Source organism: Falco biarmicus, chromosome 16 (assembly GCF_023638135.1).
Source record: "Falco biarmicus isolate bFalBia1 chromosome 16, bFalBia1.pri, whole genome shotgun sequence".
NCBI lineage: Eukaryota > Metazoa > Chordata > Aves > Falconiformes > Falconidae > Falco > Falco biarmicus.
Genome location: NC_079303.1, coordinates 10,755,040 through 10,774,403, shown reverse-complemented (window position 1 = coordinate 10,774,403; position 19,364 = coordinate 10,755,040). Strand labels below are relative to the sequence as shown.

At 52.7% G+C, this 19,364-nt stretch overlaps 1 protein-coding gene across 1 annotated transcript; it reads right to left on the bottom strand.

Annotated features, from left to right (window-relative positions):
• Positions 1–1,214: 1,214 nt before the first annotated feature.
• LOC130159883 (T-cell activation Rho GTPase-activating protein-like) lies at positions 1,215–7,976 on the bottom strand. The gene is made up of 9 exons (XM_056361913.1): positions 7,891–7,976; positions 6,263–6,382; positions 5,259–5,343; positions 4,112–4,171; positions 3,725–3,886; positions 3,531–3,640; positions 3,126–3,321; positions 2,844–2,900; positions 1,215–1,304 (listed from the first exon to the last, which is right to left on the bottom strand). The coding sequence occupies exons 1-9, from the start codon at positions 7,974–7,976 to the stop codon at positions 1,215–1,217; spliced, it is 966 nt and encodes a 321-aa protein (XP_056217888.1).
• Between the last annotated feature and the right edge of the window lie 11,388 nt (positions 7,977–19,364).

Sequence of the window (19,364 nt, the reverse complement as noted above, 5' to 3'; positions counted from 1 at the left end):
CTTGAGACTTAACCCTGAGATTTAACCCTAAGACTATTAAGCATTCGCTAAGACTTAACTTTAAGATGTACCATTAAGACTTAACCCCAAGACTTAACCTTAAAGATTTAACCTTAAAACTTAACCTTAAGATTTACACTCATGATTTAACCCTAAGACTTCACCCTAAGACTTAACCTTATGACTTAAACTTAAGGCTCAACCTTAAGACTTAACCCTGAGAATTAAGCCTAAGACATAACCTTAAAACTTGACCCTAAAGTCATAACCCTAAGACTTAAATTTTAAGACTTAACCCAAAGAGTTATCCCTAAGACTTATCCCCAAGACTTAACTCTTAAGGGTTAACCCTAAGACTTAAACTTAAGCATTAAACTTTATAGTTAACCCCAAGACTCAATCCATAAGTCTTAAACTTAAGAGTTAACTTTAAGACTTAACCTTAAGACTTGACCTAAAGACTTAACCCTAAGGCTTAACCTTAACACTTAAATATTAAGACTTAACCCAAAAGACTTATCCCTAAGATAAATTTTAAGACTTAACCTGAAGACTTAACCTTAAAACCTAACCCTAAGAACGAAGCCTAAGACTTAACCCTAAGATATAACCTTAAGCCCTAACACTAAGACTGAACCTTAAGACAGGCCCTGGGCCTGAGCCATCTCTGCAGGGATGAGGCCTTCCTCGGCGTCCGTCCCTCAAACCCTCCCTCCGGCCCCCACGATCCGTCCCTAAAACACTTCCCCTCTGGCCCCCAGTCCCTGCTGGCCCTGAAGGCCGGCCACAGCACTTGGTTTCAAGCCTGAGCTGGTCATGTCATGGCTGTTCTGGAATGTGGTACAGTGAAAGAAGAGATTGAAATGGCAAATGTTCCCCCCCAGAGTGGTCCCATGCTGGCAAAGGTTGTCCGAGGAGGTTGTGGGCTCTCTGTCCTTGCAGATCTTCAAAGGCCAAGGGCACACAGTTCTCTGCAACCTGCTCTAGATGAGCGTGCTGGAGCAGAGGGCTTGGCCCAGAGGACCTCCACGGGTCCCTTCCAACCCCACCCTCCTGTGTGGCTCTGTGCTTTGCTTTTCCTCCTAAAGCTCCTCAACTCAGCCCCGATGCCCGCTGGAAAGGGTGCTGGGGCAAGGGATGATCCCAAACTCCTCCCCGAGGGTCCTTCCCAGCACAAGAGCTCCCCACTCCGGAAGACACGATGGCAGACACGGTCAGGAGAGGGAAAAGATTCTTTTATTGTCAACACCAGCTGCGAGGGCCCAGGAGTCACAGCGGTTCAGCCGGTGAAAGTCAGTCAGCACCTGCAACGACAGAGTCAGAAAGCTCTGCTAAGCCCCCAGAGGCAGGAAGAGGCAGGATTTGGTTCCCCCTTCTTTGGAGGACACTGTTTCTGAGGAATTCCTCATGGCCCAGAAGGGAGAGCTCTTGCTGGCCTCCACTAGGGGCCTTCTCCCCAGGGGTGACCTCCCTAGGGAGCTGTGCGTGCGCAGGGATGCTGACAGTGCCCCTGTGCCACGCAGCAGGGCTCGATGGGGAGCCCCTGGGGAGCTGCCGTGGGGCTCATCCCAAACCCTGCTCAGCACCAGCCCTCGCCGGCCCTTGCCAGCCAGCTGGGCTGACTTAGGGCCGTGTTCAGACTCGGGAAAGATGGGCAGCAGCGCCTGGTACGCACCTGGCCTTCCTGACGTGCTGCACCTTCCTGAATTTTCTCAGGTTTGGGCCCGCAAAGTCATTTCCTCTCTTCTCCGTTTTATTTTTGCTGTGCTGTCCCTCTCCTCTGCCCAGATTTCTTTTCTCTTTCTTTGTCTCGAGTTTTCCTTCTCCTGGTGGGATCCTGAAAAACTTTCCACCCCACAGCGTGATGAGAGGGGGAAAGCCCCAAGCCCCTGCAGTGAGCTCTCAGGTCAGGCAAGGGGAGCTCTTCCTACCTGGTTTCCTGGGGCAGGCTGGTCAGTTGTTGCAGGCATGCCGGGGACTCTGCCGTGCCCTCGGGGGTGGCTGGAGGCAAATCTGGAGGTGCCTAAACCAGAAACGTGGGAGGTAACGGGTGGCAAGTAAGGGCCTGGGGTAGTGAGGGCCTGACTGCCAAATTGCCATCTTAGCTCTACAGAGGAGATGCTGGTTTGCATCATGCACATTTTGCACAGTCCAGCCACTGCAGCCTAGACTTGATGAAGCTGCGATGGAATAGGATCTGAGCAAAAGCCCTCTCAAGGTGACAGCTACTCCCTTCTGTCCCTTTGTGGGTGTTTTGTAGGTATGTTTTGTTTGATGAAGCAGATCATACTTCATGAAATGCATTCCAGAAACAGCCTTTCCAGTTTTCCTTAACACGTACCACGCTGGGGGGAGAGGAGGAGCCCCAAAGGCACAAGAGAGCGGCTGCCAGGAGGAGGCCCAGCGGCTGCTTGGCCTCCTGGGAAATTACTGTCCCACTTGAGACATGTTGTCCCAGTGTCTGTGGAGCTGCCGTACCTCTGCCGCTTTGGGCCCTGCCCCTGTGTCTCCCCCAGCTCCTCTGTCGATGTCCAGCAGAGAGGCGTCTGCATCCAGAAAGGCTTCTGCCGGACGCTGGGTGTCTGCTGTGCCTGCAGGGCCACTTTGCTCTTCGCACTGCAGCTCTGGAAAGCAAAAGCACGTGCAGCAGCGCGACTTCTTGGAAGTCAAGAACATCTCAAGCAAAGCCCAGCCAAGCCCTACACCGCTTGTCTCCTCAACGTTGAGGTTTCTGGCATCCCGAGCCCCAGTGTCTGTGACAAGCCTCAGCCCCTCCTCCTACCTGTGCGCCTGTCCATGGGTGCTGGCACCTCCTCGGCTGATGGAGGGGAGAGGCCGGCCACCTCCCCCCCAAAGATGTCCCCGCAGTTTTCAATGAGGAACTCCACCAGCACGTTCACCTGCAGACATGAAAGCCTTGGTCTCAAGCCAGGTGCCTGCAGACATGTCAAGCAGCCTTTCCCACTGCTGACCCTTTGTCTGCGCAGGTGGCTGCGGCTGGGGGTTGCTCTTCCAGGCACCCAGCCCACCAGCCCTGGCTCAAGGGAGGAGGCAGCCAGGGACCTCGCAACAGCCAAGCTCCGATGGGCCGGGAAGGCAGCAGCCGGCTGCTGGGTAGGGCGTACCTTCTCGGTCACTGCCAGCATGGCCTGCAGCGGGAGCAGGTCCTCGTTGGGTGGGCTCAGCAGGTTGGGCCCGACGCAGATGGCCAGGTTGCTGCAGCTCATCCTGCTGGTGGCTGCGTTGTGGCCGATGTGCTGCAGCAGGGCCATCAGCCGCTTCAGGAGGAGGAGATTGGCCACAGGCAACTTGTCAGCCACCCTGAGGGAAGAGGAAGACAAGGCTGATGAAGCAGAGGGTGCCCACAGCCGTCCCTGCAGCTGGCCCCAGGCGGGTGGGAGCCAGCAGCCGTGTTGCACAGCTTTGCAGCTGCCCGAAAAGACAGCTTTCTGAGGAACCCATGCCTTTGCAGGCAGGTCCCAGAACTCTCCCGGTCCCTGCTCAACAGGCCGGCGGCTGCCCACACTTACGCTTTCAGCTCCTCCACCTTGGCCTGCTTGCTGGCCCTCTCCATGGCTGCCATCCAGTCCTCGTAGAGGTCGATGACGAGGAGCTTGGTGGGGATGCTTCGCAGGAATTCCTGCAATGCCAAGGGCTGCAGGTGAGCCTTTGAACGCTGCAGGCCAGCCAGGAGCTCCTCCAGCTGCAGCTCAGAAGCGCTCACCTTCAAGATGACGGCCAGCAGCAGTGCAGGCTGGCTTCCCACATCGACTTCCGTGCCGCGGTCCAGGGCCTCGCGTAGCTGCCGAAGTTCTGTGCCACCGGCAGCTCTGCGGAATATCCCCTCCGTCGTCGGTCCTTCCTGGTGCAGGACAGCCAGCAGCTCCTGCAAGGGATGCAGGACAGTGGCTTGGCTGAGGAGCTGCCCTGCAGCAGCGGTGGCCATGGCCAGCGCTCTTCCCCAGGCTGGGCTCTGTCCTCCTGCAAAGGGGCTGGGAGCAGAGAAGCGTGAGCCATGGGCAGAGAGCCCAATTCCCCAGTACCTGGAGCCAGGGGACGCTGCCTGTGGACTGAGTGGGGGGCTGGGGACCCCGTGTCCAGGCTGGCTTACCTGGATGGGCCGGGGCAGCGTGTTGTCCTCCCCACAGAGGGCTGCCAGGGGCTGCCCAAAGAGCGCCCTGCTGCAGCCGGAGCCCGCCTGCCCTGGTGCCTGGGCAGCGGCCGGGGTGCGCCGTAGAGCAAAGGGCCAGGGCAGCCCCATCCTCCTCCTGCTGCTGCTGCTGCTCCCTCCTGCTGCAAAGGAAAACAGAGTAAGACGCCATCAACGGAGAACCCCAGGCCAGCGGTCCCAGAGCCTGCCCTGCCCTGCTCTGTCCTGCCCGCAGCGCGATGCTGTGTAGTGCGGCAGGACAGGCAGGGAGCCAGCAGCTGGAACCGTGGCTTTGGCCCAGCAGCTGTGGCTTGGAGGCTGCCGAGAGCTGGTGTGCCACCAGGACAGCCTGTCCCAGCCCTTGCCCTGCCCTCCTGCAAGCTGTGGGCAGCCGCAGAGGCTCTGTGTCCTGCAGAAGCTCATGCAGCGGCCGCTCTCCAGCAGGTGTCCTTGCTAGTCCAGGTGCTGTCCTCCCGTGCGGTGCCCAACCTGCATGGCGACACTCAGGGGACAAGTGAGCACAGTTCAATCCCCTGCAGGAGGCTGCCTTTCTTTCCCAAACTCACCTGGCTCGTGGCGAAGTCCCCCTGCGTTTGCAGATGGGGCCGTCGCAGGCCCTTGCTTGGGATGAGCCTGCAAGAACCAAGAATCGGGCTGCGCTTGGAGAGCAGCCCCGCAGCAGAAAGGGCCAGCGGCGAGCTGCCCCCCGGCACCAGCAGCCTGAGCATGGCAGAGCTGGGACCCTCTGGCCTCCCAGGCTCTCTGCCCCGTGCGGCAGGTTTCGTCCCAGCTCCGCCAGCCAGCCAGTACGTACCAGCGTTCCTGGTGTCTCCCCAACCCCCTCTGCTGCGGAGTGGTACTGTGGGAACCCCCGCCCTCCTGCACATGGTCACCCCACTGGCTGCACATCCCAGCACAGCCAGAGATGGGTGCAAGGCAGCCATTCTCACCTCTGCCTGTGCCTCCATCAGCCTCTCCAGGCTCCTGGCGCGCACTGTCCTCCACTGGGCGGGACAGAAGGAGGGGAAGAAGGTGAGCAGCCATGGGTCTGCTGCTCGGCTGCAGGAGCAGTGCTTGGGGACAGGGCCCAGAGCAGAGAGACACTCACGGCGTGGCGGCGGCTCAGCTCCTTCTCCAGGAGCTTGATGGATGTTAGGCGGGTGACGCGGGCTCCCGTGCGTCCTTCTGGTGTCCTGTGCACCGGGAAGGGAGAGGGAGAGAGCTGGGTGAGCCCCAAGCCGTCTCTTGTCTCTTGTCAGGCAGCTGTGCGCGAGAGCTGCCTGCAGCCCCAGGGGCACCTTCCCCAGCTGGGGGCTGTGTTCCCCCGTGGGCCCAGCTTCTCCTGGAGCACCCCCCCCCGGCTTACCCCAGCAGCGTGGCCACCCACAGCTCCTTCAGTGCCTGGGAGCTGCAGAAAGAGAGGAGAGACAGCGTCAGGCCCTGCTGCCCCCAGCCCTGGGCAAAGGTGGGGGCCTGCACAGCCCTGCCCCGTGGGGCAGGACAGAGGCGCTGTCCAAGCCCTGGGTCGCTCTGTCCTGCCTGAGCAGCTGTATTTGCCCTTCCCTTCTGGGGGCCAAAAGGTGACGAGGGGATGCAGGATGGGGAAACATCCCCCATCCCTCCCTCCCTGCCACCGAGCTGCCTGCTCCCTGCCCAGGCTCTGCACGCAAGGCAGAGGCCAGTCTTCACGGGATGGCGTGGGCACGGCTGGGAAGCTCTCCTGCCCGACCACGACTCACCCAAAAGTGGCAATGCAGGAGCCGGTGGGCCAGGCGAGGATGACAGAGGTGCTGTCCTCATCGGTGCCTTGCTCCTCCTCCTCCTGTCCCTCCTGCCCCGCAGCCTCCTTCCCGCTGCTGAGCACCCACAGCTGGTCCAGGGCCAGGCAGAGCTGTGGGCGCAGGCTGGTGCCATGTCTGCAGAGAGCAGAAGCCGGCCCTGAGCTGGAGGGGGGCTCCTTGGGCTGGGTCCCCACGCGCAGAGCCCTGTCCCCCACCTGCCCTTGGGACGGACGTTGGTGCCTCCAGCACCGAGGGGCCGGGGCCTGGGGCTGGTGCCAGGGTGTCCCTGGGCCGGGGCTGGGGGGAAGGATCTGGGCTCTGAGGGTCTTACCGCAACTTGGCGACCACCAGTTCCTTGTGGAGGAGGAGCAGGCGCCTCTCGCTCCTCTTGCGGCCCCGGGTCAGCCGCACGTCTGCGCTCAGCACCGGCTCGGCGTCGCTGAGAGCGTCCCTGCAGAGCAGAGAGCGGCGGGCATGAGCAACGCCAGTGCTGCGTGGCCCAGCTGTGCCCGCATGTCCCCGAGCCCTGGGGGAGCCCACCTGGAGCTGCAGCAGCAGCTGGCCTGGCCCATCCTGCCCGGGAGAGGAGGGCCCTGGCCGTGCAGCGAGGAGGGGGCCCAGCCGGCGACGGCGAGGCTGGGAAGCGGGGTGCTGGTGCTGCGGCAGCGCTGCTGGGCCAGAGGCTGCCTCCTGCCAGCGCCGCTGCGTGCCAGCACAGCTCTGCCCTGCTGCCTGTGGTGGCCGTGGGCTCCCCGTGACCAACGGTCTGAGCCCAACGGAAAGTGGGCGGGGCCTGCGGGGGCGGGGCTGGGGCCCTCTCCAGTATGGCCGGCCCTGCCTTGCCCGGGGGAGCCCCGAGCAGGACAGGGCAGGGGGCAAGGGCCACCTCCCTGCGCCTGCGGCCAGCGCTTTCACCTGGCTTTTTGACAGGGTCCCGCTCAATAAAAGAAGCTGTTTTTCCTAGAGATGACCATTGTGGCTAGAGGCAGACTCCTCTTGGTGGAGGCCGGCCTAGCCGTTGGAAGGCCTCTGGCACACAGGCCGTGCTAGGCCTCAGGCCCCAAGGCGCTGGAATTGGAGCAGGCCCACCGGGAGGAAAAACTTCCATTTTTACCAAAAGACGGGGGGACTAGCAGCAGTAAAGAGCCGCTCGGGTCCTGCCAGGCGCCACAGGGAAATGAAAGGTGTGGTGAGCTTCGGCAGGAATTGTGGTGCCCCTGGAGCACCACCCTTGCTTGGGAAGGCTTTATCCCACCTGGGTGTTAAGGCTTCACCCTTGGCGATCAGGGCTGGATGAGCACCACCCAGGAGCCCCTGCCCTGTTAGCCATGACCTTCACCCAGCCGGTGGCCAACACGGCCAGGGGTGAGTTTGTGGGGTAGGCCATGACCATGGCAAAGAAGGGACCCGTAGCCAGCTTTTGATGGCCCGTGTCTCGTTTCACTGTTGACCCTAAGCAATGCCTTGCTTCAAATAGAAGCGATGCAGAGAGTTACACACCCGCCCTTTTCAGGAAAAATGCAGGACATCAGAGACATGTAGCAACTTCTCTGCTGGCTGTTGTACACTGCAGCAAGAAGCAGCGTGGGTCCAGTGGCTAATGCTGGAAGGGGAATTCAGCACTTCTGGGAAAGGGATATAAAGGCACTCTTGTGGGCCAGGCTGGGATTGGGGAGGCTGGGTGGGTGTCTGGGGTCCCAGCTTTCCTGCAGTGCTGACTGTGTGCCTGCTGCTTGTTCTTCCCTGCAACGCCGGTTGCATCCACCTGCTGGGGCTGTGCTTGGGAAGGGCACCGGGGGTGAGCAAGCCCATGGGAGAGGGCTGGGGGGAAGCTCTTCTCCAGAGATCTACCAGAAACTGTCCAGAGCATCCGAGAGGATGCTCTGTGTGACAAGGGAAGGTGTCCGTTGGTCCAATGTATGGAGCCTGCAGGGCTCCCATCAGGGTCCTTTGACCTACCCATCCTCCAGCCAGCAATCCAGGTGCCCCTGGGGGGTCCCATGTTGGTCTCCTGAGGTACCCTTTAGCCCCGGTGAAGGTGTCATGCCTCAGTGTGTGCTTGCCGGGCACGTTTCCTTCCTGCTGACAAGGGCGGAATTGCAGTTAAATGCCCCTGGGCGATCCCGAGCCAAAAGCAGATTTTTTTCTATGGGCCACACTGCTTTGCAGTCCATGTGTGTGGTTCAGCTCCTGCATGGGAGCTGAGGACACGAGGTGACCTAGCTCTGAAGCTGGCCACTCTTGCTCCAGGCAACTCCAGTTGCTTGCGTTTTCCTTCAGCTTCCCCAGCCTGATGATCTCCACTGTCACCTCCTCCCTGTCCTACAAGAAGTATCCCTCTCCAGGCCATTAGGACAGTGGCACAGCACTCAGAATCCAGATCACTGGTAGAGAAGTAGGACAGAGGAAAAGAGAAGTTCTCCTTTGAAAGAAATCCTTGTTTGTCCTCCTTTAGCTACCAGTGGATGAAAAATACGGGGACAGACTTTCAGGCCAGCCACAGCACTGGCTTTCAAGCCTGAGCTTGTAATGTCATGGCTGTTCTGGAATGTGGTACAGTGAAATGAGAGATAGAAATGGCAAATTTCCCCCCCCAGAGCGGTCAAATGCTGGCAGAGGTTGTCCAAGGAGGGTGTGCAGCCTCTGTCCTTGGAGATCTTCAAAGGCCAAGGGCACACATTTCTCTGCGACCTGCTCTAGGTGAGCGTGATGGAGCAGAGGGCTTGGCCCAGAGGACCTCCACGGGTCCCTTCCAACCCCACCCTCCCGTGTGGCTCTGTGCTTTGCTTTTGCCCTGGCGGAGATCTTCAGGGACTTTGCGTTCCATTTTGTGTTGCCTTAGGGCTACAATGTGCTGTGGTTTGGGGGCAACAAGGTTATGGTATGCCAGAGGTCAGGCGAGTTAGTGTCAAAGTGTGTTATTGTTATGGACAGAACCTGTGTTTGTTGGCCCTGTGTTCCTGGGGTTATGGCATTTTTATCATGTGTTCTGTGTGGTGATTTTTTTTTTTTTGTGGAGAGTGCCTTTTTTCAGCTATTTTGCCTTTGTAGGGTTTGCATGGGGGCCTCTGGTTTGTGTACCAAGTTTCTTCTGGTTGTTTTTCTGCTGTGCTGGTGGACGGTGGTGTTTTTTTCTGTCTTGAAACCATCGTTACAGGCCTAGTATATCTCCTGCAGGTCAGGCAGTGTCACTTCTGGTGTGGTCTGACTCATTTCTGGTGAGTTGGTAGGTAGGTATGGAGGACTTGTGGTCCCTCCATGGAGGATGACGGCTAGAGGACTAAGAGGCAGATCTGTGGAGGGGTGAGAGGACTGCTGGCCCATAAGTAGTGACTGTCAGAGGACTAAGTGTACTTGAATTTACGTGGGCTTCCAAATTCATGGTTGTTTCTCCTGCCTTGCGGAAGAGCCATGGGAAGTCACCAGCCACACGGAAGGATAAAGGGTTTCCCACGGCTACGTGGCTTTTTGGGTTTTGCTTTTGAATAAGAAAGTCCTGTCTCTACATGAGTAGAACTATAAACGGTCAATTTTGCCAACTTTAGAAAGCAGGGAGCAGCACTTTTCTGCTGTGCCTCACATGGCGGCCAGGGCACGGTGAGAAACAGCAAGTGAGTTTCTTCCTGGAACCTTCTCCAGGGGAGCAGTGCTGCACTTGTCAAGGTGAGGGGTTTTTTGGCTCTATACGATTGCAAATGTGAGGGGTTCATTTTCAGAACACAGCTATTAGGGAGCAGAACATTTGTGCTGTGCCTCACATGGCTGCAAGGACAGAGTGAGAAACAGCAAGAAAATTCCTTCCTGGCACCTGCTCCAGGGGAACAGTGCTGCCCTTTCCCAAGATGTATTTTTTTTTTGGCTCTTAAGGTCTGCAGCTCTGCAGGGTCAGTTTTGCTCACCACAGAAAGCAGGGAGCAGAACTTTTGTGCTGTGCTGTTCCTCACATGGGTGCCAGGGCAGGGTGAGAAACAGCAAGAGGATTCCTTCCTGGCCCCTTCTCCAGGGGAGCAGTGCTGCCCTTTCACAAAGTGAGCACTGGTTCTGCATGAGTGCAAAATGTTTGGGTCAAATTTCTCACCACAGGAAGTAGGGAGGTGAACTTTTGTGCTGTGCCTCACATGGCTGCCAGGGCAGGGTGAGAACAGCAAGAGAATTCCTTCCTGGAACCTTCTTTATGGGAGGAGTGCTGTACTTTGCCAAAGGGACTTTTTTTGGATCTTAACGACTGCACCGCTGAGGGATTAATTTTTGCTCACCACGGAAAGCAGGGAGCAGCACTTTTGTGCTGTGCCTGACATGGCTGCCAGGGCAGGGTGAGAAGCAGCAAGAGAATTCCTTCCTGCCACCTTCTCCAGGGGAGCAGTGCTGCAGTTTGCCAAGGTGAGGTTTTTGGGCTCTGTGCAATTTCAAAGGTGAGGGGTCCATTTTCTGACCACAGAAAGCAGGGAGCAGAACATTTGTGCTGTGCCTGACGTGGCTGCAAGGACATGGTGAGAAGTAGCAATAAAATTCCTTCTGGAACCCTCTCCAGGGGAGCAGCCCTGCACTTCCCCAGGCCATGTTTTTTGGTTCATGGTTTCCCAGGCCATGAGTTCAAAAGTGCTGTGTCAATTTTCTCACCAGAGAAAGCAGGGAGCAGAACTCTTGTGCTGTGCCTCACATGGCTACCATGCACGGTGGGAAGCAGCAAGAGAATTCCTTCCTGGTACCTTCTCCAGGGGAATTTCCCAGCTAGCTCCCGAGGGACTCCTGGCACTGGCTGCAAGGGGGCTCCCAGCCGAAGGGTGGGCCTGGGTGTTGTTGGGGTGTTAATTGGTGATGTCTCCTTTCCTTAGTCACGTTAACACTTTGGGATAACAAATGGATGCTTCGCTCCTGTTGCTCTTTTATCATATCGCTCACAGTAACTGCCACTGGTTCCTTTTATCATATTGCATGCTATTTTCTTTTATTGCAATATAAGAAACTGCATTTGATATATTCCATTATGTGATATACTTGATAGATTTGATTATATTTGATGTGGAGTTCAGCTTTGCTGTCTATCCAGTCAGCCAGCAAAACAGAATTTGATGTAGTCGGCAGCATACGAAGTAAAACTCTCTCTATTTAGGAAAAAAAAAAAATGTTCCTCGACTTGCTGTTGTCAGGTGGGAACCATTGCCTTATGGTGTTTGGGCCAGAGTGGTCTGGTGGTGCTGGGCAGTTGGGCCATGCCAGGGACAGAGGTTGTGGTGTCTGGCGGGACGTTTGATGCCACTGTATAGATTCCACTGTGTATACGTTTATGTCCAGGGATTCTGTTAAGGGAAGGCTGCTGGCTCGGCAAAGGGACAAGATGTCTGAGCTCCCCGGTTACCACGCTCTGATTTGCTGTGTAGCTCTACGTTAAACACACCTGCGCACAAAGGTTAGGCCAAGCTGACTCTCTAAAGCTGTTAGAAGTGACGAATTAAGGGACCTCTCATGCAGGGAGTCAGCCTTGGGAAGGATGGGGAACAAAGAATGGATGGGGAAAAGATCGGCGTTCTCTTCAGTGATGCAGAAAGAGCCTCTGGGTGAGGACGTTGTGGTCGCAGGAGGAGACAAGCCGATAAGAGTGCTGCGATCCGCAGAATGTTGGTTGGAATTCGGACAAAGGTAATTGTTGTGGGGGGAGATCGTGACCTCTGACTCAGATAGCCCCCCGAGAGAGGGCAAGGCCCCGCTTGGGGAGCACGGGGAGCTAGTAAAAAACCTCAGCAGTGCTGTCTGAGGGTGTGTGCTTGTTTGCATTAAAGCAAGCAACTTGTAACCCATCCCGTGCCTGACTGAAAATGCATGTGTAATGTGCTATGAGTGTGCAAGTGCTCTGCTGTCCATAGTGCGTACCCTCGAGGAACTGGGTGAGCACGCTCAGAGGAAACATTCCCCCGTGCTCCCAGCACTGCCATAAAGAATGCCGGCCTTCTGAAACTTGCAAGCAAGTCTTAGAGGGTTTTTCTCCCTGACCGACTTTATGGTATCATTCCCACCATACTGGAGAAAGCAAATCTTTTTCTGTTTGGTGGTGAAAGCAGCTTGGGGAGCGTCACTGAAGTGCAGCACTTTTTTAACCTCAGGTCTAAAGTGCCACCGGTCCTACCGTGGAATACATCCTTCCTCAGGCTTTCAGCAAACGGAAAGGATGCAACAAACCCACCCCACTAAGACGTCCTGCGCTTTTTTTATCTTCCCTGGAAGGTGGGCACATGACCCTGTTGGGCCATCTGTGCCACCTGCCTGGGAGCCAAGATGGTGCCTTTGCATTTCAGGCTAAGCACTTACCTTCTTTTTTTTCCTTTTCAGCGACTTTAGAGCCACCCTTAGGGAGGCTGGTTAAGCTGGTTTATGTACAGCTGGTCACCAGTGGAGGGAAACGGTAAGCTCCGCTATTGCCTCTGGTGTTTACTTGTTACCTTGTCGCTCGTTTGAGTGATCTTACCGTGCCCCGGCAAGCAGAAGCTATCACGCCACTTTAGGCCTTGGTCTAATAGTCATGCAAAGCAATACTGAAAGTCATTCTGAGATCTGGAACAGGCCCCAATGTGCATTTTATAAAAGTGCATCTTGGCTGCTCTTTATCTTTGCATGGGTTTTTTTCCCGTTTCTCCAGACTGTTGAAGCTCTGAAAGGCGCCAGTGAGCTGCTCTCCCTCAGTTTGCTCCTTTGCCTTTGGGGAGTGCGGTTCATGTTTTCTTCATGGCTTTGCAGAGGAGAAAATCCATGAATACACCACCTTGCTTTTTTCACCTAAGCTAATTTCAGAAACTGCCTCCTTTAACTTAGACATGAAACTCTTCTTAACCTCTTTGTGCACTTGTAGAAAAGCAGGGTGGGGTGGGGGTTGGGGGATGGGGGTGTCTTCAGGAAGTGCCCGCAAAAGAGCCTGTGGGAGACCCTGTCCCTTGACTCACATGTGGGGTAGTGAAGAGCCTGAGAAAGTCATGGGTGTTTTGGTGTTCACCAAAGCAGGTTTTCGGTTTGGTTTTTTTTTTTCTTATTGTCTTGTTATCTTATGTAGCTTATGCCACCAGGTAGTGACAGCCCGGGGGTGACAGGAGGGGACAGCAGGCAATGGCAGCCTGGAGGGTGACAGGAGGGGACAGTAGGTGGGGACAGGCCTGGGGGAGGGGTACAGGAGAGGACAGCTGTTGGGGACAGCCTGGGGGGTGACAGGAGGGGAGAGCAGGTATTGAAAGCCTGGCGGTGACAGGACCTCAGGCGCCAGATCAGGCCGCGAGAGGCTGAAGGCGACTCACTGCGACCTGCAGGTCACCAACGCCTAGACCATGGAAGGCGCGTGGGGGCGGCGGGCGCGGGATGCGGGGACCGGCCGGCTGGCGGTGGCGCAGGTGGCCAGTGAGGCGATTGGGCCGCGGCCGGCAGCGGTGACTCGTGCTGGGGCCTCAGAGCTGCTCTTCCGTGGTTGTGCGCTGGCAGCTGGCGTGAGGGCTGTGTGCGCAGCCAGGCACAGCAGCGTACGGGGTCGATGTGCGGCACCGCGCGTGGAAGAGGTTTGGTTTCTGGGAACCCTTCTAGGTAAAACGATAAGGAAATGTGGGACAATGCCTTGTAATCACAAACCTGCCAGATTTCTTTGAAACCCGGCAGAGAAGGCTGAACGTGATAGAAAAGGAGTGGATGGCTAATTTGAAGGGGAAAAAAGTGGGTTTGGTGACTGAAATTTGTCTTCAACTACTTTTACTCCACCGCATTGCCAAAGTGGCGCTTGGCTGCTGCAGAAACTGCTCAGTAGCAACGTTTTGGATCAAGAGTGTATCTGTGAGTGAGAATCTATGCAGACCCTGGAAAGCCATCTTGTAGACGGGTGTTCTGTCTCAAGTATACTTGGCATTTCTTGCTAATACAGCTTCTTTGCTACGCCAAAGACATTTTCATTCAGATGTTATTGAGCATCATTTCTTCGTTTCTTTCAAACGGTGCATTTTTTTCCTGGTACTGCGTGTTAAACGGTGTCAGGGCAATACTGAAGTTTTATGGCAGATCACTTATGGTGAATATACCTAGAAATGTTCTTCGAGAAGCCCTAAGTTCTTTTGAATCTCAGAAATGGTGCTTGATTCTCAGAGACGGTAATGGTTTCGTATTACTTAGCGTGCTGTTTCAGTTTGGTAATCTACCATCTGGCAAAGCTTGCATGTGATTAAAGACTTTGGGATATGACAGAAATAAAAAGACTTGGAAACCGTTGCCATTCCTTAAACATTCAAATTTTATCGGGTGTTTTGTTTTGGTTTTTTTCTTTTTTTTTTCCTGTGGTTCTGTGACATTCTCACAACAGTCTTTTCTTTACAATGTGTACTCATAGGTTTTTTCCCTCTTCCTGTTTGATGTATTAAAACTTAAACAGAATAACATGTCTGCTGCGGTAACTGTAACTTTGGCCCTAGCCTTTCAAGTGGTTGGACCTAAGCACGCTGTTTACCTGCAGATAGGTAAAGTATGTTCAGGAGAGTATCTGTGAGGAGACTTAACAGCACGGTGTTAGGGGTCTTGGGGGTGTTACGGGATCGCGTGTCATACGGCGGTAGAGATAGACATGCAGGTAGAGGCAGATGTACAGGTTGTGACACAGATACTTAGTGGAACTTCTGTAAGGGTGTCTTCCCTGTGAAAAGGCAAAAATCCCCCAGTGGTTGTCAGAGCAAAGCTAAGGAATACATTTCAGTGTCATACACATGTATGCGAGATTTTGGGGTTTTACACACAACCGTGAATTTCTGTTTTTATTGAACAGCCTCTACGTGCTTAAAGTCACCTTCAGAAGATGAAGGAAAGAACTCGGCCAGGATGTTCTGCCTAAAGGGGGTTCTCGGAGATCTTCCCTGTGGAGATACGGTCGTGGGTTTTATAACTTGGTGCAGGAGTCCTGACTAAATGGTGACGTGATCTTGGAAAGACCCTTCAGTGAACCTTGAGTGAAGATGGCCAACTTGTTCAGATTTTTCGGGGCCGCGTGATCACGGAAATCTCTTAATAGCAGCAATGCTAATAGAAGCTAAAAGTAAACAGGATTTTAAACATCACTGGGGGAAAAAAAAGAAAGAGATGGTGGACTCTCTTTGAAGATGGTGGGAAGGCAAAATGGATGGTTGGGATGTGTTTGAAAAGGTGGGAGGCAGGGTGGGGGTGTCCTCTTCCGTGCTCGCTGTTATAGAGACATGTTCTAGGGTTTTGTAAGCTAACAGGAGCAAAAGCAATGTAAGTGAGATCAGGAAAGAACCTCATGCTTTAGCAGACTCTGCTTTAGTGACTTTAGAGACCATTTTGCTGTTGGCATTGAAACGATTCCAAAAAAATGGAAAAGATTTTGCTGCTTGTGTTTGACTATCAGACCTGAAGATTTCTGGAAAGGTAACCTGAGACGATAAAAGCATGACGCTGTGTGTAAAATGTTGGGTTTGTATCTGTAAAGGGATTCCCTGAAGTGCTACGTCACGACATGTCAATATCACTCTTACAAACTGACTGATGCTTTCTCTGTATTGATGTTGTTTCCAGAATACACAGATGATAATGCCCTGATTCCGGGGAACTCATCGGTAACTGTTAGGGGAGTCCCCGTCAGAGGAGTTAAAGCTACCGGCAAAACAGACCTTGGGTAAGTAGCCATAACACGTTGTGTTCTTTGGGAGGGGTTTCAGTGCGTTCACCTTCTTTGTGGCGGTTAGTTTACGGAGGCATTCCGGTTGTATCTTTCTTGTTAAAGCTGCTGTTAAATTGTGTTGTGACAGGGCAGATTTGAAGGTGTCTGTCCCAAAGCAGACTTAGATTTTTCAGCCTGCTGGGACGTGGCATTCAAGCTCCAACAGTGGTAACTGTTCAGACGTTTGAATTGGGTTTGTTCTTGGGCTTGGTTTTTCTGAGAGTCAAGTTCTCCATCCTGTTTCCTCTATGCAGAGAGATTCCTTATTGTATGCTTTTGCTTTTAGTGCTTTTAGAGTAAACGGAGAGACACATTGCAGTGTGAACCGGTGATTTGTTCCCATCTGCCAGCAGTCCGAGTCTCCGTGTTTGACTGCTTCCTTTGTCTGGGGGAGGGGGGCAGGGTATTCTTACACCCCAAAGGGGGGTGTGTGTGTGTGGGCTGCATGCTGTCTCCAGAGGAAGGACTGAGAGTGGCCAGCTGGCACCCCATGCAAACAAGAAGTTTCATTCTTAAGTGCTTCCTATTAGATTCCTAAAGACAATGTCTATGTCGGGCAAGAGAAAAAGAACAACATCCTAAAGCGTATTGCCTTTTGTGCCAGGACGGTGAAGGAACAGTTGATCTTTTCCAAACCTGAAGCTCAGAAAGCAGTTGAGCACATTCCCAAATGTTAGTAGTTACCTTTCTAAGTTTGTTTTCAGCCTAAGCTGCTCTCTGTGCTCCAGGTATTACTGCTGTATTCCTCAGATTTATGGAGGACAGAGAATCTGATTACAATTGCAGATACTCAAATGTAAGCCTGACTACAGCATTATCGCCGTCATCGATGTATTCGTCCAGTCCAGTTCTGTATCAGCTGCATCAGCATGGTTTGAATGGTCATGTTTTCAAGGCTTCTTCAAGACAGACCTCTCCTCCACCATTAGTAGATACTATTGACTTGTGGTTTTGCCATGTCTTTCTAATGTTAGTTCTCAATACATAAAGTGTACTGGCGAGTTACAGCGTGTCTCAAACAAACAGTACCGCAGCATCCTAGTACCCATGAAGCATCTGCAAGCAAAACCCCCTGAATTTATGTGGCTCTCCTGTAAGCTTTGGGCATATTACTGCAGTAGGTGTTGCAGTGCTTTCAGGCGCTGCCAAGGCTTTCTGGATGCCACAGCACTGTGCTTCTAAACATGGCCTGGTTTGGGGGGTTAATTTAGATGGGGATGCTTAGTGCTGTCTTGTCAATATCGCCTCGGTTTCTGGTTGGATGGCACCCTCTCCTGGTGTTGGAATGCTGCCCTAAAATGAGAGGCTAGGTGCCCCTAGCATCAAAGATCCAAGAAATACCTGCCCGTGGGGATCAGGGATGTATGCCGCTGCTCTCCTAAAGTTGCAAATGGATCGGGCAGGTTAGCTTTCTCTTCCTTCAGCTGGAAACATTGTGGAAACAACTGGTAGAGTCGTTAGTGTTTGGGAATGATGAACGCATGGTGTCACGGTGGAGAGGCCTTCAGAAATGCGTTAGTCACCTTGTAGTATCTTCCTCAAGGCAAGTGGATGGAGAAACCATGGTGTGGTAATCTAAAGCATTTCCTCGCACTTCCTCATGTTCAGGAGGTACGTGGCTGTACTTGCGAGCCTGGTGGTGGTTTAGCAGTGGCAGGAAGTATGAGCCTTTCTATTTGTGCAGGACTTGCACAGCAGCCTTTGGGTTGCCTCTGCTCGTGGGACGCTTTGGATGATGTATGAATTGTTTGTTAACTGATGGACGGTTGCATGTGTGATTCATGAGTAGCATGCAGGTACAGACCAATGAGTATGTGGAATCTCGGCAAGGGCTTGTGTGCCATAAGTGTTTCCTAAAATATTGTAGCATGTTCAAGATGATCTTAAAGCAAATTCTGGTAATCCAGGCTTTTTTCCTTATTTTTTTAACACAGGCCTCCTCGACCACAGAAAATCCTTGGAACTGCTTTCAGGTGATGTTTCTACTGCTATTGGTAGTCACTTTAGGCTAGAGGATGGTGGGTACCTGAACACAGTGCTTGGGCCTCCACAAAGAAGCACTTTTCTACAGACACCTGTTCTTGTTTTGTCAGGGGAGTGTAGAAACCAAAGTGCTCTATCTGGTACCTGTTTGTGATAGTGGGGCTATACAGATTGCCTGAAGGTGCCTTCATATTTGGATGGCTGACTATTTAAGAACAGAAAAGTGTAGCACAGTCTTCATCGTTTTGAGACTTAGAGAGAAGAAAGAAAATATGTGAGGACTTCTTCTTGCACTGCTGTATTCTGTATCTTAGAGTAATTGGGGACAAAGAAGGAATGGGATTTGGGGTTTTATTTCAGTTGCACTGAATGTACCAGGAGAGCACACTTTATGTATAGAAATAAATTTCCATATTCATAAGACTATCAGAACACAGTGTTTTGGTGCTCAGGTTTTATAAACTGTTTTCACGGCTTTATGTTGGTTACGAGTGCTTTATTTTAAGTTCTGATCATCTTTCTTCTTCTAGAAGTCAAACTGAGCCAGCGAGTAGAACATCAAAAGAGGTATGTAAAAACACAAGCTGAAACTTTTTTCTGCATGCTGCACCTAAGCCTAAGAAATGTAGCCTTGTACTAATTCTTTTATATATATAAAATATAAATGTTTTATATATAATATTTGTAATATATATATAAAAACATACTTTCCAGTGAAACACAGTGTATGCTGTAAATCCAATGTATTTGATTCAGCATAGTGAAAACTGAGCAATGCCAACTTTTGCACGGTGCTAATGTGAGCAGTGGTATTTGTGCCTAGTAGTGCATTGCATTTCGTACTGAATAGGCTAGAACATTTCTTGTATGACTGTGTGTTGTACAGATAATGTGGGCTCATTTTTAGAGCTTGCAGGTTCAAGGTTTGCACCACTGAACTTGGTGCCACCCTTCAGTACACCACCACTTTGAATTTACATTTGGAAAAGGGGCAGCATTTTTCTTCAGTTCAGAAAACACTGTCGTTCTGCTGCTAAGACATGAATAAGTAACGCGAGGAGATACTTGACTAGTGATGGCCTAGATCTCCATTTGGCCCTTGGGTGGAATGCTACGTGCAACAATGCATTTCAAAATAGCCCTCATAGTACAAACATTACTTTGTGGTGGTGTTTGGTTTTCATCTGTAAGTATAACTGCTTTTTCTTCACTCGAATGGTGTGAGGCATTACACGAGCTCTAGGTCACGGGATCTGATCACTTTGTAAGCTCTTAGGATAACTTAACCTAGAAATTCATGAACTTGGGGTCTAATGAAAGTAAATGAAAGACAGCGCAAAAACTGTGCTGCGCTCATGAACCGTGCCTGTGTGCATTTAGAAAATGTTGAGCTATTAACTGATTAATTTATAAACTGCACTGGCAATGTTTCCTGTAGTGACACTTCCTTCTCAAATAAACGGAAATATTTTTTTTAGATCCTTTTGAGCTGAAAATGGACAGCTTCCTTAACCCTCCGTCTTTTAAGCAGTTGTGAGCATTTGGCAAGGGTCCCCCTCTGAGGTATCCTGAGTGATAGATTGATCTCAGGAGGGGTTGGTTACTTTAGTTTCTTCCCATTAACAACGTAGGCATACGTAAAGCTGTTTAAGGTTTGGACTTTGTTTTGAACAAATACAAATTCCACTGGCTTGGAGGTGGCTCTTTCAGTGATGCTCAGAGGCTATAGCGCAGGCTTTCATACAGCAGTAGGGGTGAACTC